We start from the raw sequence: 19335 nt of genomic DNA, 5'->3' as shown, positions 1-19335 counted from the left end.
ATCTCAGCATGGCGCCATCCTCCTGGACAACAAACCCCAATGATTGATTTCGCCTTGATAGTCTCTCATTTCTAAGATTTCATTTATTATCAGGATTTCTAGGTCTGCACCCACCCCCTCCTTCTCTTCTTCCTCCTCCTCCTCTCTCTCTCTCTCTCTCTCTCACTCTAACTCTCTCCATCTCCCCTCCACCTTTCCTTCACCTCCTCCTCTTAATCTCCTGCTCTCCATCCCTCCCTCCCTTCCTCAAACCTCGTTATCAAGGCGAAGGCTTTGTTGATGATTTTCAGTTCGGAACTTTCGCATTCGTATTCTATCACGTCGGCTCTCCCTCTCACTCGGCGCTATCTGCGAGCCGAAGGAGTGTGTATCTGTGTGAGATAGCGCCCGGAGAATCACACATTCCTGCTGCCTCTTTCCCCTGTCCCTCCACATCCTCCTGCTTGGCCGTCGGAGGGGGTCGCCAGAGGTCAGGGCTGGTCCTTCTAAGCCCAGCCGCTTGCCTGTGCCCAACCCATATGTGCTGTCTGAAGATTAAGCTGAATTCTAGCAGTTGATATCACACACTCTGAAATCATGCATTTTCTTTGCTGTTTATTTTTCCTTTCTTCGTCTTTCAGACGTTGCAAATAAGTCCGATTTCTTTATCACAAAGAGGAAAATATAGTGCAGACTCCGACGAACCATATAGGGCTGTTTGTGTAACGAGATATGCATAATTGTGCAGTTAAAGCTGTTATCTCTGATAGCCTGAAAGAATGGCGGTTTTGAAAAAGCTCTAAAGTGGAGGAAGTGCTGGGCTTTGTGGCAGCATCAGCAGTGGAAGGTGCTGGTGTCGAGTGCCTTTTTCTCTGTTTTCAGCGTTCGTCAGTGCCACTGGACTCTGGTGAATTTATTTTTATTTTTTTATTTTTATTATTCACCCTCTCCCCATCGTTTCACTAGTAGGCAAAGCCTGGCTTGGCACAGCTGCCAAACCTGTGTGCTTTACCCTCGCTCTGCAAATTTGCCTCTTCTTTGGCCTGCACCGATAAGCTATCAGCTTTATACGGCCCTTCCAAATAACACTAGGAAACAAGTGCACGCTGTGTGGCTAGACGCAAACTGCTATTTGCTCAACGATCGTCCAATTTGTTTTAATGCTCACACATGTCTATTTGTGGTTATATATGTACATCAGGATTGGTTTTGGGTTTGGGTGTTTTTGTGGATGCTGTGTGTAGGGTTCATAGCTGTTGTGGTTCCTAGTAAACTAGGTGTTTCCACAGCGAGATGGAATCGGGTACTTTCCTGGTTGTAGAGATCTTTTGCTGTAGATTATCAGTTCCAGCAGCTGGGGCTACATGTAAAGTCTTTCATTTGCATCTCTTTAGAAAGTCCCATGAAGTCATTTATCTATTTAAATAATAACTTTAGATGCAGATGTTAAGTGGCGCGAGGACGTGGACAGGCCTTTATTCCACTGGTCATGCTTTTCTCATTTTTCCTTGTTAGTTAATCTAAAATCTTAACAGATGTTGCATAATGTTTAACTGCTGTTCTTTTACTCTTTCCACTGATTATCACTTATAATTAGATTTGGCTGTATTGATCTAGAATTTGTGAGTGTGTGGTGCCCTGTGAGGGACTGTCCCTGCTTTGCATCCAGCGATTCTGGGTAGGCTCCGAACCCACCGTGAACCTAAAGCGGTTACAGACAATGAATGAATGAATGAATTTGTATTTTTTGTATTGTATTGGTTTGTATTTAATCTAATGTCATTTATCACTCAAATTTGCCCACAGGGAAAGCTAAACAAACCTAGGGATTGCTAATAAGGCCACAGTTTATTTCATGTAGTTTGCTTGAGACATGTACAGGTTGTGAAAAGTTTGGCCCAAATTCATCAAACTAATGGTCTGCTTTGAGTCCATTTTCTGGTTGAAATGAAACACAAAAAGCAAACTTTTCACCCTGCACCTCTCCAATGGTAAATATTTCTAACTAGCCAGTGTCGCCTCTACGCTGAATACACACACACACACACACACACACACACACACACACAGACACTAGCCCACACTGTAGAATCACTCTGCCCAAGCAGACACCCACACAACATCTGCAAAAAGAGAGCGACTTCAACACACATGTGGCTTTTGTTCCCTCTCTTCTGCCACTCACACTATTTCGTGGAAATGCTGCCTGAAGGCGAGATGCTGGAGTGAGCGAGTGCGGAGTTCAAAGCCTTATCACGCGCTGCGCGTCTTTTCATCATGTTTTAGAAACAAGCGTCCCCACTAATCCTCCAATAATCTCTCCAGGAGAACTGCTCCGATAAGCACCGCCACCCACTGCTCTTCAGTTCACTTTTTGGGGAGCCCCCCCCACACCAAAATATTCACCCTACGAAGGACGAGTGAAGGTGAGCACCACACCCACCCCCAACCCCACTCCCATTTTCTCTCTCTCTCTCTCTCTCTCTCTCTGTTTCGCTCTCTTCTCCTTCCGATAGGGTTTGTTTACTCTGTGTTCTATCTCCCTGGTTTATCTACATCTGCCAGTAGAGTGTCTCAGAGAGTCACCCCTCGCTGCCCATGCTTTTCGCTGAAAGCGATGCATGAATACCTTCAATTATAGCCTCTCTCAATTATCTGCTCTGTGATAAAGGGGCAAAGCAAGCCAGACTGGGTCCAGCTGGGAAGTGACATCATGTAGGTTTTGAAGAGGGTTTTTGGGATGTAGAGATGTTGTAATAGGCGGTATATTGCACCAATATTTGTGTTTCACACCAATATTGTCTACAAATAGAAGAGCTATTGATATGTAACACAGCTAGCAGACTGAAAGTGCCTATGATTTCTATGACTGGCACTTCTATTTTAGAACAACAGTTATACATTTAGTTATACAGTTATACAGTACGCATTTCAGCTGGTTATCAAGCCATTCATTTTTTTAAGGAGAACTTATCCTGGGGTTACATAGAGGAATATCTCTCTTAATGAGGAAATCGGACTCTAAATAAATATGCAAGACCTCGTAAGACACCAAATATGCCTCCGCTCCTGAGAAGCAGCAAACACAGCCAGCCATCTTGTACTTAATTTTCATTTGGACTTAAAATGATTAGCTCTGACTTTTGCACTGAAATGCACACACAACTGTAAATGAATAGTAAGATTGCTTCCTAAAAACCTGTTTTAGTTTAGTGTTAACATTTACAGTTGTACAGTGCAAGGTTGAAAAGAGAACATCTAGGACATTCTTTTACCATAAGGTAGCAGTAAGGAAGAGTTCATTACTTTTATTCATGCAAGCTTAACCATAATAAGATAGCATGATGTTGTCATATTTAGAAAATATAGTGATACCAAACTATCACTGCAATCCAACACTGCTTTTCTCTGCTTTCTTTTTCTGTCTCTCTCTCATTACACAGACACACACACAAACACCTAGCACCATTATAGGGAACGACACAAGCAGGGCCTAAGAAAAGAGAGAACAAATGTGGGATAGTGTGTAAAAGAGAAAAGAAAATACTGAACAAGAACAGGGGAAAAAAAAGACAGCAGCATAAAAAAAGGCAAAGTGAACAGGAAAGAGCAACTCATCTATCTAGCCGTTGCTGGTATCAGGAGTTCAGCAGGATGGGGGAAAGGAAGAGGGAGATAGGGAGGGAGAGAGAGAGAGAGATATAGTGAAAGAAGGAGAGATGGGGAGTGAAAGAGGAAAGAGGGAAAACCTTCTTTTATCGCTGAACCTCATCGTCAGCGTTCAGAAGCGCGGCTTTCCAAGAGTGCCTCATTTTCAAATCTCTTATCTCGTCCGTTTTAAGTATCGCAGTTTTATATTTTTACATGTCATTTGCATGCAGCTCATCAAACCTACTTTCTGTTTTCTTGGAGGGATGTGCATACAGAGATGAGCCACTCTCTCTCTGTGGGTGTGTGTGTGTGTTTGCACATGCTTACTTAGTTTTGTGCACATATATAAATTCACATACATGTACATGAGGAACAGTCAAAGTAAACAGTGAAAGGAATAAGGCACAGGGGAAGTGTGTGTGTGTGTGTGTGAGAGAGAGAGAGAGAGGCAGGCGGATGAGAGAAGCTTTCAGATTATTATCTTCCTTCCTTTTCTTCTCTGTATTTTTGGAGGATTCACACACTGACCTCTTTGTTTGGGACAGTATGCACCCCCCACCCCTCACTTTTGGGGAAAGAAACCATTTCCTGTAGAGGAGAGATAGAGACTGGGCAGACGGAGGGGTAGGAATTGGAGAGGGGGAGAAAAAGGGAGATGGAAAAGTGAGAAAGGGATGTACAGAGAGATACAGGAGAGGAGGAGATTATCAGAAAAGAGATGGAGACAAAGTGTGTGTGTGTTTGTGTGTGTGTGTGTGGGAGCATAGAGGAGAGTGAAGACGACTAAGAGAATTCTGAAAAAAAGACATGGGACAGTTTCAAAGAGGGCAGTCTTTTTTCTGCATCTTTGCTCAAAGGTTTTTTTTTAAAGAGTGATTCCTATAGGTCTAAATATGAAGAGCCTTTTATTAAGCATCCAAGAGTATCTCCGTGTCAAGAATATGCCTTTCTGGCTTTTCTGTTTAAAAATACCGAGAACAGGGATGTCCTAACTGTGTCCCTGCACCAACGTCTGAGGATGTTTAATTTGGCACCAGAAAGTAAGCCCTCCCTATGAGAGAACATTTTTAATGCCATGTACTTTAAATAATTAACTTGGAACATGTTTATTGAAAATTGTATGTTTATAATACCCTTACTCTTTAGAGTTAATGGCATCACACCAATAATTTGTTTGCCATTTTTGCTCAGGTTACTAATTTTTCTATCTATTCAAAGTGAGGTTTTAAAGACTATTGGACACTGGCATAATTTAAGATGTTGCTTGACATCATACCTAAAGCAAACACCTCTAAAACCTTTTATCATAAGCCGTAATGAGCATCAGTGTTACTGTATTTACTGACCACACATCTTCCCACATCATGTAATGTTTGCATTCCTGGTTTAAGAATTGATATGTGAGAGTGAGAGAGACAGTGTGTGTGTGTGTGTGAGTGAGAGAGAGAGAGAGAGAGAGAGAGAGAGAGAGAGAGAGAGAGAGAGAGAGAGAGAGAGAAATAAGCAATTGTCAAGCTGTTTTGGAGGTACTCACTGCCCACTTCTGACTTCTCTTGGAGAGACCAGCTCAGTTAATGTAATGATGTTTCATTCATTCTCCAATCTGAACTGAATTGGCTGGAATTGGGCTTTAGTCTGGAGGTTAAAGATGTTTCACATTTATTCTTCCATCAAGAAGAGGAGGGAGATTTTTATTTCCATTTATTTCCCTTTTCCTCAGAGAAATAAAATCAGCCCAGCATCATTTGCATTCAACTTTTATCGGTGTGAAAGAGGGCGTTTTCAGGAGTGATAAGAGCGAGGGGTTTTGTGTGTGCAGCTTGGCTGGGGGTTGTGTGAGTGTGTGGGTGTGTGTGTGTGGGTGCCAGTGAGAGAGCCTCGGCTGTGTGTATTGGAATTGTGTTGATGCTAACAGTGTTGAGTAGATGAGAGTGTATGTGTGTCCCCACCTCCAAGGTGCTTCCACCTTTTGCATCTTTTCCTGATGCTGTATGTGTATGTATGGGGGGGGGGGGGGGGTGGTTGCTGCTTAATATCAGACCAAATAATTAGATTGGCTATCGTCTGGGCGGCAGCAGTGCGGGGATCAGGCAGATTAAAGCCCGGCCGCTGGGATTAATATTCATGAGGGACGGGGGCTCGGACGAGGGGGCTTAGACTGCACCTCAAAGACTCACATTGAGGAGCTTAAAGCAGAGCTCTCAAAGCACCCTGGCCCGGGAGAGAGAAATAGAGAAATAGAGAGAGAGAGAGAGAGAGAGAGAGAGAGATTGCCAGGCAAATAGTGAAATGCTGGAGCTCAACTCTGAATTCTTCCCTTCCTATCCTTTCAATATTAACATGCATTGTCGCTGCACTATATACAAATCTGTAATGCACTGATGCCAAAAATATTTGTGTGCACATAGTCAAAAGGAACCATTTGATTTCCATTTAAAAGAGAATCGAGGCTGAACTGTTGGACGGGATAATAGAGATAAAACTGACCTAAATGAAGTGACAATTAAATGATTATTTTAATGGTAAAAATGGTAAGAAATGGTGATTAAAACATACAGATACTTTCCTGCTCTAGTCAACACAGGCTGATTCTAACAGTTTGAGCCACAGCAGATAAACTGCACGGCGAAACTATTTCATGGTTTCTGTGAGGGACATTTGAGAAGCAATCTGTTTTCACTGTTCCTGCTGAGGATCAAAGGGGTACAGCAACCAACTCCACAACTACAGGTTAGATACCACATGAAACACAACCTGCTGTTCAATATGCAGAATACTGCACATCAACAGAAGCAGAAAGGAAGGTCCCTGCAGGCACGCCAACACCATCTGTAGACATATTTGTTTGGAATTACTAAAAAAATCACAAATGATACTGCCAAAGCACGAAGAACAACTTAAAACTGAAAGGAATTCAGTGTCTTGGATGAAAACCTCCTCAAGGGTGATCAGTGGAGCTGTATTTCATGGCACATGTTGTACAGTTTTATTTATTATCAGCTCTGTCATTTCAATCCTGGGGTGTTCTGAATTTTGGTTTGGTTTCTTCAAGATTTTCACTGCTGTACATGGCTAATAAAAATAGAGATGTGGATTCTTATAGCAATGGGAAATAAAATTATATTTAAATCCAGTTTTAACTGCAGTGATCCACACCAACACAGGTACATGATTTTCAAATTATAGCTCTTCGCCCACCGTGTGGAAAATGAGATTTTCCTGCTAATCTATCCATTGTAATGGGAAATGTATGTGCTATGTATTCATGCGTAAAGTTCAGGTCAGTAGCCTCTTGTAGTTGCCACAGGGCCTCATCTACTGCAGTTCTATCTTTTACAGTACTTTGAATTACTTCACAGAATGCACTAAGTTACAGGCTATTAAATGCACTCCACCAGCTTCTTCAGTCTACATCTTTCCAATCTGTTCCAAAACATAGCTTCAGTGTCAAGTTTCCTGAGGTTGCTTTGGTTCTCACACGTGTTTTAGCTTTTTGTAACATTAGTGGAGGTGAAATTTTCAGCTAGCACACATTTGTCCTCCGTGTACAGGGCTTCCCTTTCAAGTGCACGTATGTGTGCGAGTTAAAGTGTTTAATCTGTGAGAGGGTATGTCTGTGTGTGTTCAGTCAAAAGGAGCGGCTGACCACGCTGCCCTCTCCTTTTGTGCGGCCCAAAGTCGAGTCGTGTTAAATGAGTCTGAAACAAATTAGCAGAAGCACGCAGCACTTATGGCAGAGACGGCTCCGGCATTGGGTTTCAAATTAAAACAAAAGGAGCCCTATCTCCTTATCAGCGCTAGTTCCCCATGAAATACAATACGGACCGTATCTTCAGGCAAGAACAGTCAGAATTAGAAAGAAACCCTTCAGCTGTCCTCCATGGCTGCCCGTCTCATCTCCCTGGCCCTGATGCCCGGTGGCTTTTATCCACGGCTTCTATGTTGAGCAGACGACTTTCATATTCTCCGGTCTTTAAAGTTGATTTAGTAGCATGACGGGGATATGTGGACCAGTGCGTCCCCCGAGGGCCCACCGCTTAACTGGGCTGTCTTTGACAGTGGGAGTTATTTGGGGCTCCTGAGAGTGTGGCGAGACCAGTCTCGTGGAAATGGTGCCACCTAGTGGAATGGACGGGTGTCATTTTTACAAATATTTGAGCCATGAACTTGAGGTCTTCGGTGAAGCTCAGACTCAATTCCAAGATGGGACAGTAAATATAAACAGTATAAAAACAACATTCCTAGTGTTCTAGCTCGTCTTTACTCTTTGTTTTCTGTAAATATACCAGTCCCAATACTGAATGTAAGCATGCAATACATTCGAAAAACAACAAATGCACTATACAGTCGAGCAGGGGAAGACTTGTAAACCAGAACTGCATCAGTTGTCGTCTAAGTGGTGATATTAAAAAGAAATTCAGTGATATACTGTGGTAAATATACACTTCACCCAACTTGTATGAAACATGTACAAATCCAGTTCAGAACGAGAGCCTATTTACAAAAAACAAGGTGATGCCCTTAATATTATTTGTTATATAAGAGCCACAATTTAATATGTCAATCATAGTTTGCTATATTCACTATTTCTGTTTCTATAAGCATTTTGAATACAGTCCCACCTGGTTTGTAACGTAACACAATCCAATACTGAAACCACTGTGGTGTCGTTTCATGTATGAACCAGTAAGTGTCCGTTTACAGAAATTATGATTTTGATAGAATCAGGTCAGGGATATAGGACTGTGTGAGTGTGTACATGAGTACTTTTATTATGATAAGCCTGTGGAATGACAGACAGGAGGAATGCTTTCAGAGCTTAGAACAAAGAAGAGATTGTGTGGAATAGACCAGGTGTTTTTATCCTAATATTCTTTGGTAACCACACATCTGTCACATGTGCGCGCACACACACACACACACACCTTTGTCTATTTAGGTTAGGTCGATAGATGAATTAGAGTGAATTGGAGCCACCACAGCTTTGACGTATCTCCTTTCCCCACTATTCTGCGTTTCTCTCTTGGGTCGTTTCATTTCTTTCTGCTCCTCCATTTCTTCTTTCTTGTCTCTATTGTTCCAGCCTATGGCCAATCCCCCGAGCCCCACTGCAATTGTCCCTGTTATGAGACCTCCTTTTAAATGGATTCCAATGATGTATCTAGCGAAGCCACTGTTTCAGCAAACGTACCCTTTAGTCATGTCTTTGACCAGAAAAGTGCGGTGAAATTCCAGGCATTTTAAGTGGCACATTGTTCTTTTTAATAATTCTCATGCATTTCACTGCACAGTCCTTTTCACAATTAAGACTGACAGAAAACATTCCCTCTTTTCATGTGTGACCGTGTGTGTGTGTTTAGAGCCCTGTGCTGACTTTGGTGTGTGAGGACGCTGACTGTTGGCTTACAAGAATCCCTGTGACCTCAAGTTCCTCAGAAGCCAACTGCACCATTTACAGTCAAGGTAATGTAACACTTAGTCATTACAAGCAAGTTTAATGTAACTACTTCATTGTTTACAATGGGTCAAGCATTCAAATTAAAGTCCAAATCAGTAATATCTGTAAATGTGTACCTCTTAATATGGCAACAAGGGAGATCTTTAGGCATTCACCACACCAACATTTTATTTTCAGCTGAGCATCTCCATTCAAACCATTTAATATGAGCCTGATAACTGTAAAAGGCAACTGGGGAAGCTGTGATTTCAGAAGTGGAATCACATGGAAACTTAAGGGTTAAGGATTTTATCTGTAACAATTAATTCAATTTCACCTGTTAGCATTAATCTTAAAGTTGATTTTCACTCAGTTAGTCTGTTTTAACTGTGTTTTAGCTCAGGGTTAGACATCAGAAATAGGTGGTGTATTTAGTTAATGTGAGTTTTGAGCAACAGGTCCTTCTAAAGCATTTGACTGTCATGTGTGCAGATGGCGATGTGTTCTGTAAGCTCACTCAGGAGCTCTGTACTGGAGATGCTTTAGTGGCCACACTTTCCTGGTCACCCATGGAGCAGGAGTCCACCACAAAACTTGATTCCGTACCAGTGAAGGAGGAGCCTCCAACATATCCAGCAGGTCTGCCCTCAGAAATCCAGCTGCTCCCACAGCAGGCTGGCATGGCTGCTATCTTAGCTACTGCCGTTGTGAACAGTAAGTCACTAAGACTGATATTAACAAATCAATCTAATATTGTGTGTGTACAGTATGGTGTAAGATTAGAGACCACATTTACTTTGTTTTCAGACTTAGTTAGTGTTAGTACAAGTTAATCTCATGGTGAATGTTTTTGTCCACTAAGCTTGCATGACTGCTAGGAGTATCATATTCATGCTGTACTTTAAATAATGATATAATTTGTTAATATGACTGAAATGGAAATGGAGTAAGATGGTCTCTGGCTTACTTTGTACTTGCATTTAATATTCCATTTTAAAATACAATTTTATTTAAATTTACGATCACCATTAACTCATTTTGGTCACGTAAAGCAGATCCATAAACCGTAAGATTAAAAAAAGATTGATCCAAAGCTTTCTACTCACTCGGCTCGTCATTTTATGCATGTCACCAGCAGGTGGCAATGTTGTCTCAGCTGCCCAAGACAGCCTGCTAATTGTTAGGCATCTCTCTCTCTCTCTCTCTCTCTCTCTCTCTCTCTCTCTCTCTCTCTCTCTGTGTTATCGGCTGAGCTGTGTCAGGAGTGGAAGCAGGCACAGTCATGCCGTGATGAGTGCATGATTAATCACAGTAAATCAAGCTAAAGGGTAAATCATGATCACCCTTATTCTTCAGTTCCTGCAGCAATAGCCATGTTGTGAGGTGACAGGTAATTAGAGAACAGTATGGTCATTATCAAATACAGCCCATTCAACATGCCCTGACACCAGATCAGCCCGATTACACATGTCCGCACACACACAAAACCATCTTGAGTCCGTTGCCTTGGAGATGATCTCTACGCAGTCATTGTGATTTGTGCTGTGTGTAAGCATATGTGTCATACATTGTGTGGGGTGTAACGTGTCGATGAGTTGGTGATCGATAAAGGGTCTGATGTGTGGTGAAGTTTGGATCTTATAAGAAGCTGGAAAGAAACCTGTGTGTGTGCCATACTAAATATCATATAGGCTTGATTTCTTTACTAGCTAAACTACACATGAATGAACTACACACAGTAACCAATTTTTTTGTGGGCATGTTGTTGCAGAGGATATTTTTCCTTGCAAAGACTGTGGGATCTGGTACAGAAGTGAGAGGAACCTACAGGCTCACCTTATGTACTACTGTGCAAGTCGGCAGAAACAGAAAGCTGCAGCATCCCCTCCACAAGACAAGCCCAAAGACTCCTACCCCAACGAGAGGGTGTGCCCTTTCCCCCAGTGCAAGAAGAGCTGCCCTAGTGCCAGTTCCCTGGAGATCCACATGAGGACACACAGTGGTAAACTTCCCTTTCACGGTAACATCTCTAGACTTTGGAAATGAACACTTCTTACAGATTCACATTATGCGTTAGCATTTACCTGTTACATAACACTGAGTGCTTCAGGATGACAGATTTACCATGTTACAGTGTCAATAAAAGTTTGTTTTTTTGACTTTGTGCTTGTGTCTGTCTTCCAGGTGAGCGGCCATTCGTGTGTTTGATCTGTCTGTCTGCATTCACCACTAAGGCTAATTGTGAGCGACACCTGAAAGTGCACACTGACACGCTCAACGGTGTGTGCCATGGCTGTGGTTTTGTCTCCACAACACGAGACATTCTCTATAGCCACTTGGTCACCAGCCACATGGTGTGTCAACCTGGCTCCCGTAGTGAAGTCTACTCCCCTAAACTGCCAGTGGCTCCAGGTAAGATGTCATACTGGATTAGCTTGTGTTCTTTAACCTGTTCCTGCACATTATTATGTTTTCATGATCCTCTTGACAAAATATTTCAAGTTTCACGAAAACAAACAGGAAATGGGAAACTCCAAGATTCTGCTGATATGCTTGGATAAATGTTATTAGTTATGCTATATTATGAAAAAAAACTTTTTTGAGTGTATTAGCACATTATTTTGGTAGCACTAATCCACAGACTCTAAGCACTAAGGTAGTAAGAGGATATGGGTATAGTTAGGTTTGTACTCTAAATCCAGATTTTCTTTAATATGGGATTACATAAACTACAGAGCTTAAGGGAATAGTTTTGTGAACATGAATTTACATAATTTTCCACATTTATTTTAGTTGAGCAGTGGGGCTGTAACATTAACACTGCTGTCAAATGCTAGATGTCAACTCCTCTTAACCCTGCTAAGCAGACATATGTGGTTTACAATACAGTGTTACTTGCTTAGAGCAGTGGTTCTCAAACTTTTTAGACCAGGTACCACCCATTATCAAACCACGTACCACCTATGTTTTTTACTGCAGAAACATGTGCACTGGGGGCATAAGGCAAAATATTGCTTGAATTTTTGCATGTTTTTGTTGCTTTTTATTTACATGAAATTTACATGCTTAACATAGAGAGAATACAAATAATTAGGCCTAAACTGAATGTTTTAAACACAATTATACATTTATGAGAACATATAAAATTAAAGGGCAATATGTGTTTTGAAAAAAAAACAAAAACAAGAAGAGGTCAGTTTAATATCAGTTATGTGCTTTAATGGGATACAGGTGAAAACAGCACGGCGCTTGGGGCAGGTGCTCACAGCGGCTCTCTGTGCTTGTAGCAGTAGGTGAAGGAGGCTTGGCGCTGTGTTAAACCTTGTTTTAGGGCTGTAATGATGTGAAGATCAGCCACGTTTTTCTTCAGCCGAGTGTTTTCTTCTATTTTGACTTCACGTGCACAGAATTCTCACTTAGTTTTTCCAGATTTTTGCCTCTGGATTTAGTCCTTCTGTGCTCCGGAGTATTTCTCGGGCTAGGCCTCGGCTTGTTTTTCTCGTTTTTGCTTTGCTTTTTTTATAATAAAATTCAAATTGCTCACGTCTGTCTCTAGCTTTTGCATACGTCCAGTAAGCAACTGAAACTGGGCTTTCTTTACATGGATTTCTCAAAAAACTTCACGCTCCCTCCCTGGAAAAAAAGTGGAGGAATGCTACCCCCCCCACCATTAGTTCCCTTACTGACTTAATCAGCTGTAGTGTATGTGTAGCACGTTGTATTTTTCTACAAATTTGAAAAATTTGATTGAATTTGATTGGGGCATAATTCTGAAAACTGAAACGTTATGTAATTTACACATGAAAACTTAGATATAGATATTCAGTTATGAATAAATAAAGAAAAAAAAGTAAATTTTTTGAGGCCATTTGGCGTACAACTTCTTGCTGCTTCACGTACCACTAGTGGTTCGAGTACCACATTTTGAGAACCACTGGCTTAGAGCATTCGTATGCCAGCATGACTTGCACACATGATTTCTGCACAATACCTAGTGTATAGCTGCCCACTGCATTGAGCCACAAATTTGTTGTTCACGTAAAGTCATACCATACTCTAAAGCACTCTGACTTATCTGTGTATGTTTAGGGAATGTACACTGTTTATAGAATGTATGATTTCTGTAAAGTAATAAATACCACTGCTGCACCAAATACAGTTTTTGACTCCCTCTCTTTTATTGTCTTCTATACTACTACAGGCTTGAGTCCTGGAGACTCTGGCATATTGCTGAAGTGTCAAGTGTGTGGATTTTCCGCAGACACCCCTGCCATGCTCCAGCAGCATGTCCACAGCCACCTGGAGGTCAGGGTACCTGCCGAAAGGAGCCCCACACCTCGTCACAGCAGCCCTCCTACATCAGAAGTCTCCGAGCCCCAGGACAGAGAGCCAGCAGCCAGTGTGCCCAGACCAGACTCATCCAGCCCTGGGGCCAATGGTGGCTCAGCTACTTCTCGTGGCTGTAGCCCACCAGACCAGCTGAAGATCAAAGAAGAGCCATGCTCCGACACTGAGAATGAAGACAAGGGTGGAGAGCAGGACGATAATCATTGTGCAAACACAGCAGAAACAGGCTCTCCCCATCCTACCTCACCGAAGAGCCCCTCGGTTGTTGCGGTGAAGGCAGAGCCAGCAAGTCCCACTCCTGGCTCTAGCCCTGTCCACATGGAAGCAGGAGGATCCATGTTACCCGGCGGAGCTGTGTTTCTGCCACAGTATCTCTTCAGCCCTGAGGCAGCAATCATGCCCCAAGCATCTGAAATTTTGGCCAAGATGTCAGAAATGGTTCACAGCAGGCTGAAGCAGGGGCAAGTCCCTACATCTGGGCAGCAAGGCTTCTACCCTGCAGGCTCTCCTGCTGGCGTGCCCAAGGGGGCAACATGCTTTGAGTGCGACATCACTTTCAACAACATTAACAACTATTATGCCCACAAGAGACTCTACTGCTCCAGCAGACACCAGCAGGGGGAGGTGGCAGGCCTTGTAAAAGATGGCTCAGCGAGTACAGCTCCCCATTCAAGTCATGAAGCCTCTCCACAGGCTAGACCAGGTAGTCGAGCAGCCTCTGATTCTCCAAGCTCAGACTCAGCAACAGCTGGCCCAGCTACAGAGGCCAAGCCAGCTGAGGTGAAGAGTGAAACTCCAGGGCCGAAAGACACTGCCTGTTCATCTTCATCTGAAGGCGAAGGTGGTGCAGGGGGCAGAACAAGCGAGGGTAGCCAAAGCCCTAGCGGTTCGGCTGAGGACCCAGAAGAAGATCCCACGCGTACTTTCTGTCAAGCTTGTAACATCCGCTTTAGCAGGCACGAAAACTACATAGTGCACAAACGCTTCTACTGTGCCTCTCGCCATGATCCCACAAACCAGCGCCCCCTGGTGGGAAAGACGGCTTTTCTGCCACAACCTATCCGTACACGCAAGCGCAAGAAGATGTATGAGATCCACATGGCGCGAAGCGAGGCACTGGCAAATGCCGCTGCCCTCTCTGTTGCACAAGGGATCACCGTGAAACAGGAAGGTGCAAGCACCCCTTCTGGCACACCTCTGCCCTTGATTTCCACCCCTGCTCGCAGTTCCAGTCCAGAAGGTGATGGCCCCATTGATCTGAGCAAGAAACCCCGTCTCCGAGAGACTCCAAGAGGGAGTAGCATCCCAGCATTGCCCCTGACGGATTATCACAAGTGTACAGCCTGCAGCATCAGTTTCAATAGCATTGAGAATTACTTGGCCCATAAGACGTACTACTGCCCAGCCACCACGTTACAGCCACATACCCTTGAGCAGTTGCACAGGCTAAAGAGACCTGCCTCCACCTCACCCAAGAGCCGAGCTCTTGATCTGCATCCTGATAGCAAGGCAACTCAAACAGGGAAGCCCACGGTGGTCCCTCATTCCTCAGTTTTACCTAGTGTGGAGTCAAGTCCTCACTCTGTATCTGCAGTGAAGGCACCCAGTACTCCCCCTGTGGTATGTCCTTACTGCCCTCCTAACCGAGCAGTAACCTCTGACCTGATGGAGCATTTCAGGACGGCTCACGGCCTGGTCCTAGCCTTGCAGCAGCAATCTGAGACTCAGCCGGCTGGTACTAGTCCAAGACACAGCCTCAGTCCTCGTGATGGGGCCCCACTAACCCCTCCTAAACCAAGCCCCAGACCTAGGATGGACAGTGTAAATGGCCGGAGCAGGAGGGACAATGCCTCGCCTTCTTCACCCATGCTCAATGGAAGCGCTGTTGGCCTCCATCCAGCAGGGGCTATCTCTCCTAAAACGGCTCCCCCTGCCCTCTCGCCCACAGGCTCAAACCCTTTGACAGTGTCACCTGTGCCTGAAGGCTTGAAAGAGGTGGGGTCGCATAGCCACACCCCCACAGCTTTGCTCCTCCCAGAAAAAGCGCTAAGCCATGCTCAGGCAGCTCCAGCTACACCCAAGGCAGCTGTCGCCACACCTTTGCAGAATGGAAATGTTCGCTATTGCCGGCTGTGCAACATCAAATTCAGCAGCCTGTCCACTTTCATCGCACACAAAAAGTACTACTGCTCCTCCCACAGTGCCGAACACGTCAAGTGAGCTTGCCCTTTATGCCATTACCCTCAAATCTGCAAGTGCCAAGTGCCACCCCGAGTGGCACGGCCCCACCTGATACAGACAGTGTATGAAAGTGGGACTGTTACTAACCAGGCGTTTAGGTTGCCATGACGGGCCTGCTGTTCCTGGTACTGTTACTGTGGTAACTTATTGCTCATTATGGGTCAAGTTTGTATTACACTAAAAGATGAGACATGCTACCTGCATACAGAAGTGTGCCCCACTGACCTATGTCCACCGTGACCCTTCAAGTTTGAGTTCAGTCCATGGGGGATATCTGCTAATAGGACACTAGATCTTGCACCCCGCCCCCCAATTAATTCACTTTGTAAATTTTTTTATCACTCATGCCTTTGATATTGAGGTTGATTTTGTTCAATAGTGTATCATAAATCAATGACCCATTGTACTTTTCCTGAGCCATTAATATTTGTGATCAGTCATTGATTTGGGGAAAATCTGCCCTGTATTGGAGATGTATCACTAATGAAGCCTTTCAATTTCATTATGTGCTGAGAGTTTCTTGTCCATACACTGAATCAACGTTTAAAAGAAAAAGAAAGAATAAAAAAAAAACAGAGTAGCAGTTTGGTGAAGTTACCAGTTTGAGGTGTAAGATTGTGAAGATGGGAAAATGTGAACTTATTTATCATTTGAGTCCTCACTTATTTCACCTCCACATAATACTACCTACTGTCTTTTTTTAAGAAAAAGATTTATATTTTTGTTTGTATATGTTTTTTTTCATACTGTCCATAGCTACCATTTCAAGATTGGTGTGTTTTAAGTTCTTGGTTCTTGAAGCCTAGTTCTGTGTCTTTTCACAGTAATATTTGGGACACTGTGTACTCCTGTTTTCACAGTTGTCAGTTGTCACAGTTGCTTTTACCCGACTGGATAGTGTTGGTATACTGCGTGAAGAGTGGAGAGTATTTTTTTTCCTCAGTATTTGCCCCCATGCTCTGGTTCAGAGGTTTTATTTGAGGTAGTCGAGAGCACCCGACCATTAAAAATTTTTATGAAGGACTGTCTTGAGAGATGGGATAAGGACTGAGAATGGACAAAATATCTGCACTCTCTCTGGTCACTACTCTCTCTCCCTGCCTCTAAGCCACCTACCCTGAAAGCGACCTTATTCCCAGCCCCGTCGACCTGCTGATAAACTGCAGTCTGTACCATGCTGTAGACACCCTTTAATGTCACTGAAAATCTGGAGTGTGATTTTTGGGTGCTTATATCCTGTTTTGAATCAAGTTTAGCATGGTAAGCGTATACATCACAGATTTCTAGTGCAGGCTGTAAAGTGATGCTGAAAGCTACTGACAGAGTGTGAAACTGCCTCACACATTTGCATTTCTTTTTATGGAGAGTCAGACTGGCATCCCAGTGCACCCCCAATACACCCCCTCCATCTCTCTCTCTCTCTCTCTCTCTCTCTCTCTCACACACACACTCACAAACACATGCACACTCACAAACACACACACACACACACTCTGTCTAAATCATTTCCTGTTCATCTTTAGGAGTATGTAATTTGGAAGGAGCAGCATTGTGCAATCTTTCCTACTGAACAGGCTCCCTTGGCAAAGCCTTAATGAAGACTCAAGTCAGTATGTCTGAAAAAAGTGTGTCATGTTCCAGAATACTCCCTCACTTAGCATTACACGCCAAGTGGACGTCCTTTCCGTTACTAGTGGCGTTTCCCATTTCCAGTGTTACAGAAAAAAAAAAAAAACACACACAAACAGCTCTATGGGAAGAGCAGGCAAGATTTCTTTGTGTTGTTGTGGGTCTGAAATGGTGCTGCACCAGTCATACTTCACGCAGGACTGTTTACGATTCCCTTGTTTTGTCATTGGCTAACTGTCATATTCATGAGACCAATGCTGAAAGACCATTTTTACCTTTCTGATTCCCCTTTTTATTGCACTGTGTTGTACAAAATGCTGAATGTTTTAGTTTTAGAAGCTTTTTTTGTATTGTATTTATGTTTTTACAGCACTTTTCTTTGTCCAAACCTACCCCTGAAGGACTTGCTGATGAAAACATTTTAACAAAACCTAAGGTTAATTAAGATATTTTGTGAATAATTACAAATGTTGTTGGAAAAAAATAATTATGAATGTCATTTCCTTTTCTTTTTTTTTTTTTATTTCTTTTTTTTTTCAATCTCTATGAAAAGTTCCACTACACACTTGTACAAACTATGCATGGGAAAATAAAGAGTCCTGGAGGACATTTAAAGTGCAACTCCCTGCACATTCCTACTCTTCTGCTCTCTTGACTCAGCTTGGACAGTGAGTCTGAAAACATTTTTTGTTTTATCTCAGGACTCTTGACCAGATAAAATATGTTAGGCACTGGGTTTGCGTGCCCATCGTAGGCGATACAGGAAAATGAAACCCTTGTCTAGCAATTCTTGTTTTCCTGCTTGTAGTGGGGCTGGATCTTGTCAAATGTAACCCCATATTGGCCTACTATTTTGGGCATATATCCATTAGCCCACTTCTGGCACTTGCAGATTTAGTGATTAGCTCACAGGGTGTACTCTACCTTGTACCCAATGGTCCTGGGTAGGTTGCACACCAGTGACGGATGCTGGTCTTTCAAGGAGGGGAAGCTCAATTTCGGCCTACATCATAAAATGTGTCGGTTTATTTATGCATAAATTCTACCCTCCATTCCTTTTTAAGAAAATGATCTGTGACCCTGTCGTACCAACAAGGCGTCTTTTCCAGGGACTTGACTAGTGTCCTCTCAATGGCCAGCAGAGCTAGGCTGCTTAAACGGCCTTGGCCCATGTGAAGTGTGTCCGCCTGTGAGTGCTTTGTGACGGTGGAGGGGCTCAGCAGCACCCGCTGGACAGAAACTGCGATAGAAGTCAGAAAGAGTGATAGAAGTCAGTCTCCAAACACAAGCAGCTACAAAAAACCCACCAGAAATAGAAGCTCGATTTGTCGCTAGTCGTTTTTAACAAAGAAAATGCCGCTAAGAGAACTTAAAAAGTCTCCGGTTCAACTCAGAACAGAATGAAAATGTAACGCTCGCACGGATCTTTACACCAAAGGGTCGCTGATTCGCTCATTTCGCTGTCAATCAAAAAGGGATTCAGCCTCAGACAGATCATCCAATCATCATGCAGAAGCCGAGCGTCCGGGCCAGCCGAGGCCAGCCCACTGCCCCATAGATCCCCAGAGACGCTGAGTGTCTGATGGGCGGGACAAAGCCCAGCATTTATCCAATCACTCGTCTCGTTTCCCTGCATTTCGCTGCTTCGCTATTGATCTCTGTGGACGCTCAGCGTCCGTGCTGTTTAAAGAACTGTGAAAGCTGCGGGAATGATTGAGAGGAAAGCCGCGTCTTTACCAGTGATAAGAAGCTGATTCTGAACAAAAGTTGAGCGCGTTGTAGTGCATATTTATTCAATGACACATACACACAACAGTATATATTTGATCACTTATTTTTTGACATTTTAGGGGAAGCTGAGCTTCCCTTGCTGTCTTGGAGCAATCGCCACTGTTGCACACCCACCATGACCCTGATCAGGATGGAGCAATTACAGAAAATTACAAGAAATGTGCAATAAATTATTACCTGACATGTTCCCAGACTCAAGATTGCTAAAAAGGTAAGAAAGAGGCTCCAAAACATGCAAGAAATTATTTTGTGGGTAAACT

The 19335-nt window shown here is 43.4% G+C and overlaps 1 protein-coding gene across 3 annotated transcripts in view; it reads left to right on the top strand.

The window, feature by feature from the left end:
* The window catches only part of zfpm1 (zinc finger protein, FOG family member 1), an 83242-nt gene extending 65358 nt beyond the window's left edge, over window positions 1-17884 (top strand). For 2 of the 3 annotated variants that reach the window (XM_066685354.1, XM_066685352.1), the window contains 5 exons: window positions 8991-9093; window positions 9560-9781; window positions 10839-11087; window positions 11252-11479; window positions 13269-17884. In XM_066685354.1, the coding sequence (XP_066541451.1) occupies window positions 8991-9093; window positions 9560-9781; window positions 10839-11087; window positions 11252-11479; window positions 13269-15634 (3168 nt within the window). In that variant the 3' untranslated portion in view covers window positions 15635-17884. The remainder of the gene's footprint in view (window positions 1-8990; window positions 9094-9559; window positions 9782-10838; window positions 11088-11251; window positions 11480-13268) is intronic. The other variant, XM_066685353.1, reaches the window with a different exon arrangement.
* Window positions 17885-19335: the final 1451 nt, after the last annotated feature.

The sequence above is a fragment of the Hoplias malabaricus genome, chromosome 11 (assembly GCF_029633855.1).
Source record: "Hoplias malabaricus isolate fHopMal1 chromosome 11, fHopMal1.hap1, whole genome shotgun sequence".
Lineage (NCBI taxonomy): Eukaryota > Metazoa > Chordata > Actinopteri > Characiformes > Erythrinidae > Hoplias > Hoplias malabaricus.
This window is presented reverse-complemented; position numbering and strand designations above follow the sequence as displayed.